The 7,767-nt window shown below is 47.0% G+C and overlaps 1 protein-coding gene across 2 annotated transcripts; it reads left to right on the top strand.

Moving 5' to 3' along the window:
* Window positions 1-141: 141 nt before the first annotated feature.
* Window positions 142-5,483, top strand: ddx5 (DEAD (Asp-Glu-Ala-Asp) box helicase 5). Of its 2 annotated transcripts, none has more exons than XM_058050023.2 (13): window positions 142-312; window positions 942-1,113; window positions 1,226-1,322; window positions 1,398-1,531; window positions 1,623-1,688; window positions 2,054-2,195; window positions 2,284-2,444; window positions 2,535-2,707; window positions 2,794-2,904; window positions 2,972-3,033; window positions 3,105-3,164; window positions 4,373-4,594; window positions 4,768-5,483. In XM_058050023.2, the coding sequence occupies exons 1-13, from the start codon at window positions 254-256 to the stop codon at window positions 5,148-5,150; spliced, it is 1,842 nt and encodes a 613-aa protein (XP_057906006.1). In that variant the 5' UTR covers window positions 142-253; the 3' UTR covers window positions 5,151-5,483. The 2 variants fall into 2 exon arrangements, with proteins under 2 accessions (XP_057906006.1, XP_057906007.1); XM_058050024.2 differs by having other exon boundaries at window positions 4,373-4,607; window positions 4,768-4,939.
* The last annotated feature ends 2,284 nt before the right edge of the window (window positions 5,484-7,767 follow it).

Raw genomic sequence — 7,767 nt, 5'->3', positions numbered from 1 at the left:
AGGACGTTGACACTTGAATTAATTTAGTTTCGTTTCTCTTCCGGAACACGGTCGTCTCCACCTCTACTGAAGTTAAAAACCACACTGCGGATGAATACGGCGGAAGTAGTACTTCCCCTGATTATATAAACCGGACCTCCTTTTTCTTTTACCGGCATTTCAGCACCGCTACCGATCGTCAAGTAAATCGGTGGCAGGGAAGTCGATTGATCTATTTTTTTTATTATTTAACTTTACACACAAAGTAACAAACATGCCGGGATACGCCGACAGAGACCGTGGCAGAGACAGGGATAGGGACAGAGACCGAGGGTAAGAACCTTTTTTTCCCCAATTGTTCAAGGTGGTTTTCGCCTCTCGTGGAAAATGGCTGACTGGTCGTAACCAAGAAAAACGATTGAAGGATAACACGCCGCCATGTTCTCGGTTTAGAACATACATTCAACTATTTTATTTCTCATTTAGCGCGCCATTTACAGTGCCATATGACCACATGGGTTGTACGATAAAGGCATCCCGGTGTCTTTGGCTGGCGGCCTAGTCTGGCCTTGTGCCTGCTTTAGCGGCTGCCCGTTAGCTTCATGCTAACACTTTGTTAGTTCGACGTTACCCGATGCATTGGAGGCGCAATACTAATGCAACGAAGCTGTAAGTGGTGCTTTTTAGATGACTATTTTGACACAGCGTTCGACTCCAAAGATGTGTTGTTGCAATAGCAGGGGTTGATAGCTTTTTCTTAGCTAGTCGGCTATTCGCCATGTGGCAATGTTATAGCCCACACAAAATGCCGGCTGCTTCCATTGTTCCTCTACCGGCTGGAAAGTATATGGCACTTTATAGACGCGCGGGTATAATGACGTAGATAAATATATTCTTTTTCCACCCCATCCCCCTTGGTTCAATGACATTAGTGACCGAATCGAGCGAACTTTGTATTTCAGCTACGGCGGCGGCCCTCCTCGTTTTGGTGGGAGCCGAGGCGGTGGTGGCGGTGGAGGAAAGTTCGGCAACCCTGGCGATCGCCTGCGGAAGAAACACTGGAATCTGGACGAGCTTCCCAAGTTCGAGAAAAACTTTTACCAGGAGCACCCTGATGTATCGAGGAGGCCTATGGTACGTATCAGCATGGTCTGTTATGCAACCGGTCTTGGGTGAACCCTCTACACGTGCTGTTACACAACCACTGTTTCTCTGCACTCCTACTTCCAATGGTTCCCTACTGTAGCAAGAAGTTGAACAATACAGGAGGGCCAAAACGATCACGGTGAAGGGGAGAAACTGCCCAAATCCCATCGTAAATTTCCACGAAGCAAGTTTTCCATGTAAGTTTACAAATTGTATAATATTATGATATACATTTTGAAGAATTCCCAATATTGTTTTTTTCCTCCTACCAGCCTACGTTATGGATGTGATCAACAAGCAAAACTGGACTGAACCAACCCCCATTCAGGCTCAGGGCTGGCCTTTGGCACTGAGTGGCAATGATATGGTTGGCATCGCCCAGACTGGCTCTGGCAAAACTCTATCGGTAGGGAGTGTTTCTTTGTTTTGTTTTTTAATCTTGACTTGTGTTGTCTACTTCATTGTTGTAACTGTGCTTTTGCCATTTTGTTTTACAGTACCTGTTGCCTGCGATTGTTCACATCAACCACCAGCCTTTCCTGGAGCGTGGTGATGGACCTATTGTAAGTATTCACAAAGGCTTTTGTTTTAGCCACTGCATCTGCATTGGTAATTTGCTGTATTGCTAGACGCCGCCTAATTTGCACACACACGTATATGCGGGTGATTTTTAAAGCTAATGAGCACACATTGTATCTCTCGCTGAACAAATGCATTGTAATGTGCGGCCAAGCGTACAAGTTAAAACTGGCAGTGTCACCTAATCTATTGACAAGTTACACAACCTCATTGTTTGTGAATCAGGGCAAACTGGTAGAGCAAAATCTTTATGATAAGAATTGCTTGACTGGTCACAGTTTTGCCCGGTTGAATCGACAATCACCAATATTGATGGATTCATGGCATTAATGAAAATGTCCTTTGGTAGTGCTTGGTGCTGGCCCCAACACGCGAGCTGGCACAGCAGGTACAGCAGGTGGCTGCAGAGTACGGCAGAGCCTCTCGCCTCAAGTCCACCTGCATCTATGGAGGAGCACCCAAGGGGCCACAGATCCGTGATCTTGAAAGAGGTAACGTGCAGCGGCTGACTTGACTTGACCGCTTTGTGCTGTGGAGGTTAAACCTTTTTAACAATAAAATGCCCCCCCCCCTTTGAAGGTGTGGAGATTTGCATTGCAACTCCAGGCAGGCTTATTGACTTCCTCGAAGCAGGAAAGACAAACCTGCGTCGCTGCACTTACCTCGTCTTGGACGAGGCTGACAGAATGCTGGACATGGGCTTTGAACCACAGATCAGGAAGATTGTTGACCAAATCAGGGTAAGTTTTTAGGAACAGCCCAGTATGTACTGGATTTAATTTGCATTGATGCAAGTTGTATCCCCCCTAACATTGTTTTTTTAAATGCAGCCTGATCGGCAAACGCTGATGTGGAGCGCCACTTGGCCCAAAGAGGTGCGTCAGTTGGCTGAAGACTTCCTGAAAGACTACGTGCAGATCAACGTTGGCGCCCTGCAACTGAGTGCCAACCACAACATCCTACAGATTGTTGATGTGTGCAACGATGGCGAGAAGGAGAACAAGTGAGTCCATTCTCCACATTCAAGCCAGAAGGTGCTCCTTGGGCAATAAACCAAATAATCCTCATTTCTGTGGTTTGCTCCAACAGACTAATTCGCCTGCTGGAGGAAATCATGAGCGAGAAGGAGAACAAGACCATCATCTTTGTGGAGACAAAGAGGCGATGTGATGACCTGACCAGGAGGATGAGGCGGGACGGGTAGGTCTTAATGCAATTTACTATTACGCAATCTTGAATGAATCTTGATGAATGACTGATTTTATAGATGGCCAGCAATGGGAATCCATGGAGATAAGAGCCAGCAGGAGAGAGACTGGGTTCTTAATGGTGAGTTTCCCTTTATTTACCCTTTTACAGCCTGCGTAGCGTCACATCCTTTGTCCAAATATCTTTTCTAGAGTTCAAATACGGCAAGGCTCCGATTCTCATCGCCACAGATGTCGCCTCCAGAGGTCTAGGTCAGTATCCTCCCTGAAGTCCTTTATGTCTATGAAAGAAAGTATACCTGCTTTCTTTAACTTTTCTGCTTCTTTCTGAGTCTCTCCCCTTACCCAAAGGAGCAGTCTGTATGGCAGGGCCTTGGCATGACAAGCCCAGGTCTCCAGAGGGGGAAGGAGGATTCTTGGAGGTGTCCTGACTGGCGAGGCACGGGTCTCCCAGTTGTGCACATAAACAGAGGTGACAAGGTCCGAGTGCAGCATAACGCGCTGGCCTGTCTAAAAGTCGGGGGTGTGTTGAGGGCTGCCTACAGTTCCTCCCCCAAATGCTCGCCTGTTCTCTGGCAATGGTTTGGACTGCGTCACACACCCAGGCTCTGTAACTGTCCCAGCTCAAAGCCCCGCCGCCCGGTCCCGAGTCATTCCGAAGGTGCTTTCTGTTGTGCAGACTTGTTGTAAAGCATGGGTGGCGTCGCTGTTGCAGTTAAACTTCTGTCGGTTGAGCAGCTTGTAAGATGGATTGGAATCTCACCTCTGCAATAACATGGCTACTGGCGCTTTTGGTGACAGTGGGACATGCTAGTTGGACACCTTTGGGCAAAATCCAAGCTCACACTCCTCCCTCGCCTGCGTTACAAAGTCATGTCGAGACCTGCCAACGAGAGACTATGATCGCTGGGATAATCTTGCCGCGGCGACTGGGGTGCAGTTTTTGTAGGCATCCTGCAAATTGGTTCAGATCTCCAGTGCGTTGGCTAAAGACTGAACTTAGTAGCACCCGGCTCACGAGTGCGTTTACAAGTGGACATGGCGCTAGGCACTAGGAGACTTTAACTGTGTAGACAGCCAGGTCACGTGACTGTGGGGGTGCTGCTATGGGAACGGACTAGTGAATGCATACTCCAACGAAGGGTAAGACCTGATCCAGTCTTTCCGATGGTGGTTCAGCCATTACCTGGAGGATTTTTTTTTCTTTGCTCCTCCTCCTCATTCCCCTCGATTAGACGCGAATGGAGTGTGCATTGGTTCTCTTCCCACCGTAGTCTCCCCGTTATTCCAATGTATGTTCTCCTAACGCCATTACTTTGCAGCATGTTGGACTATCTGGCTTAGCCCGACACCATGACGCTACTAACACTGCTGTTTGGTCTGGTTGTTGTGGTGGCGCTGGCGCACGTCTTTTGTGTGCTCTCCTCCTCCCTTTTTGCCACACCAACACAATCTTACAGATGTTGAGGACGTGAAATTTGTCATCAACTTTGACTACCCCAACAACTCTGAGGACTATATCCACCGCATTGGCAGAACGGCCCGTAGCCAAAAGACAGGCACGGCTTACACCTTCTTCACCCCCAACAACATGAGGCAGGCCAGCGACCTCGTCTCTGTGCTCCGCGAGGCCAACCAGGCCATCAACCCAAAGCTCCTCCAAATGGCGGAAGTCAGAGGAGGTAAATCAAATTGGTGAGATACAGAAACGGTGCTGTCAACTGCAGCCGCTTTATTTTTCTGCTGCTTGTTCTCAGGATGGATGGTTTCACCGTCATCCTTTTAGGTAGCCATTGTTAAATGCCTCCACCGTAGACCCTCGACGGTGACGTGCTTCTTCTTCTTGTCTCTGCAGGTCGTTCAAGGGGCGGCAGAGGTGGTGATTACGAGCGCCGGGATAGGTATTCGTCAGGAAGGAGAGATTTTGGCAGTTTTAGGGACAGGGATGGCAGTCGGGGCTTTGATAACGGACCAAACAAGGCGTTCAGTGCAAACACACAGAATGGAGGCTATGGGGGGAACAATGGCGGCGGCAGCAACGGCTTTGGGGGGGGCAGCTACAACGGCAATGGACAGTCCTTTAATAACCAGGCGGCGGCCTACCCCCCTCAGAACAACTTCCAGCCCCAGCAGAATGGCACCAGCCACCCTCCCTTCCCCTTCCCCCCAGCACAGGCTCCTCAGCAGCATCCACCCCCCCTCGTGTCCTATGCTATGCCGCCCCAGTTCCCCCAGTAAACACACAAAGAAGTAATTTATTGCTTTTTTTGACATTTTAAGTTCCCTACCTAATCTAGGTGTTTTTTGTATTTACACAACAGGGTTACAAACTACTTTAACCTATTAAGATCTGCAGTGCAAACTATAGCGTTGCACCCCCCCCCACACACACACCCCTCCACTCTATTGCTATTTAATTTGTTACATTCCTCAGTAATGCTAGTTATGTTTTTGTACTGCGTAATTTCAAGAGTACTGTCCTTTCATGTGTATCCTTGAAACTGATGTTACCTCCCACCATGAAGTGCACTGCATGATCTTTCAAATAAAACCAACAAAAACTACTTAGTACTTTATGCTGTTTGTCTGCTGGAGTTGGGGTATTGGAGCTGCTATAAAACCAACAAAAACTACTTAGTACTTTATGCTGTTTGTCTGCTGGAGTTGGGGTATTGGAGCTGCTATAAAACCAACAAAAACTACTTAGTACTTTATGCTGTTTGTCTGCTGGAGTTGGGGTATTGGAGCTGCTATAAAACCAACAAAAACTACTTAGTACTTTATGCTGTTTGTCTGCTGGAGTTGGGGTATTGGAGCTGCTATAAAACCAACAAAAACTACTTAGTACTTTATGCTGTTTGTCTGCTGGAGTTGGGGTATTGGAGCTGCTATAAAACCAACAAAAACTACTTAGTACTTTACGCTGTTTGCTGTCGTTGGGGTATTGGAGCTGCTATAAAACCAACAAAAACTACCTAGTACTTTATGCTGTTTGTCTGCTGGAGTTGGGGTATTGGAGCTGCTATAAAACCAACAAAAACTACCTAGTACTTTACGCTGTTTGCTGTAGTTGGGGTGTTGGAGCTGCTATAAAACCAACAAAAACTACCTAGTACTTTATGCTGTTTGTCTGCTGTAGTTGGGGTATTGGAGCTGCTATAAAACCAACAAAAAACTACTTAGTACTTTATGCTGTTTGTCTGCTGTAGTTGGGGTATTGGAGCTGCTATAAAACCAACAAAAACTACCTAGTACTTTATGCTGTTTGTCTGCTGGAGTTGGGGTATTGGAGCTGCTATAAAACCAACAAAAACTACCTAGTACTTGATGCTGTTTGCTGTAGTTGGGGTATTGGAGCTGCTATAAAACCAACAAAAACTACCTAGTACTTGATGCTGTTTGCTGTAGTTGGGGTATTGGAGCTGCTATAAAACCAACAAAAACTACCTAGTACTTGATGCTGTTTGCTGTAGTTGGGGTATTGGAGCTGCTATTACCAGTCTTGGCCACTAGGTGGCAGGAATTGACTGACAAGTAATGTAACCACTGTTGATCACAGAAACCAGAAAGCCCTACATATTATTTCTCTAGGCTCAACTACACAAAGGCTGGTAATGTAAATCAGTTTTAGAGCCCATACAGCCAATCTACACCAGGCCTATTAGAAACCATATTAATTATTATAAGCCATACAGCTAATCTGTTGATGTAAGATCACTGACACAGTTTGACAAGAGGGGAGTGGCCATAAATGGATCAGCTGTTCCTTTTCATGACATGAGCAATACCTCTGCATTAATGAATGAACCAACATGGTTAGATTGCAAGCCACTCTTTGGGGGGGGGGGGGGGGGGGGGCTCCTTTATGTGGTTTTCTATTCTCCTTTGCTCAGGCAAAGGTACATGTTGTATTGAGTAACTATTGACCTACCTTATCTGTCAACACTGCTTTGTGCTGTCACTTCTTCCCGTCCTAATGGTGCACTGCTACTACTTTCTTCCTCCTGGAGGTATGAGGGTGTTGGTTTTAGGAGAGCCTGCTGCGTGGGTGTCTGAGACACACCCACAGCAAGCATGAGCCGGAGCAGCATGTTCAACCAACTTTCCACTGAAGCATGAAGCCACACTGGGGGCCTCCATCTGTCCCCGCCCACTTAGCAACCTGTGCATACTAGTCAGTATCTGCTATCTGTCCAGCGATCATTCATCTGACCAGGCTGCGACGTCAGAAGTCACCCCACACCGAGTGTTTAACCTTTGTCGCTGGAGCCTACCCCAGGCGACGTTCAGCAGCCAATGACAGGATACACAGAAGGTACTTGGCTCCACACGTGGACAACCATTCACACTGTTTAGACAGGAATATAAAAACTGATCCATGATCTCAAGATCCACAAATGCATGCCTGGATAGGTTTGGTCTGGAAGAACCAGACAGACCCATGATGTCAGCATCCTCAAAGGCATGCTTGGCCAAGTTTGGTGCGGAAGAACTCAGCTGACCCATCATCTTAATGTTCTCCAATGCATGGTTTGATCATTTTGACTACAAGATCCAGGAAAACGTGTTCGGATGAAATACTGGAAATTTTTCCACACCAAATGAATCCAAATATGCGTTTGTGGGCCTTTGAGGTCATCCCTCAGTTGAGTTCTCCACCAAATTCATCCAACCATGCCTTTCTGGATCTTGAAGTAAGAGAAGTGGAAGATTGGTTGAATGGAGAACCAAGTCCATGTTTTCCCTCCACTGTAGTTCTAATGGACTAATAAGGTGCGCATATTAGGATTTCTCATTAGCATTGCTCATAGTAGTCCGGATGCCAGCAACCCGTCAGTCAACATTCCACAGCGCT

This window comes from Doryrhamphus excisus, linkage group LG16 (assembly GCF_037039965.1).
Source record: "Doryrhamphus excisus strain RoL-2023G ecotype Guam linkage group LG16, RoL_Dexc_Guam_v1.1, whole genome shotgun sequence".
NCBI lineage: Eukaryota > Metazoa > Chordata > Actinopteri > Syngnathiformes > Syngnathidae > Doryrhamphus > Doryrhamphus excisus.
Note: the sequence above shows the minus strand (reverse complement) of the source record. Positions and strands in the feature narration are given on the sequence as shown.

What these genes read in the sequence shown, in the direction of transcription:
- ddx5 (XM_058050023.2), top strand. Translation starts at nt 254, where the DNA reads ATGCCGGGATACGCCGACAGAGACCGTGGCAGAGACAGGGATAGGGAC. An exon ending in ATGTATCGAGGAGGCCTATG is followed by an intron (nt 1,114 to 1,225) that starts GTACGTATCAGC and finishes TCCCTACTGTAG; the next exon opens with CAAGAAGTTGAACAATACAG. An exon ending in TGTCGCCTCCAGAGGTCTAG is followed by an intron (nt 3,165 to 4,372) that starts GTCAGTATCCTC and finishes ACAATCTTACAG; the next exon opens with ATGTTGAGGACGTGAAATTT.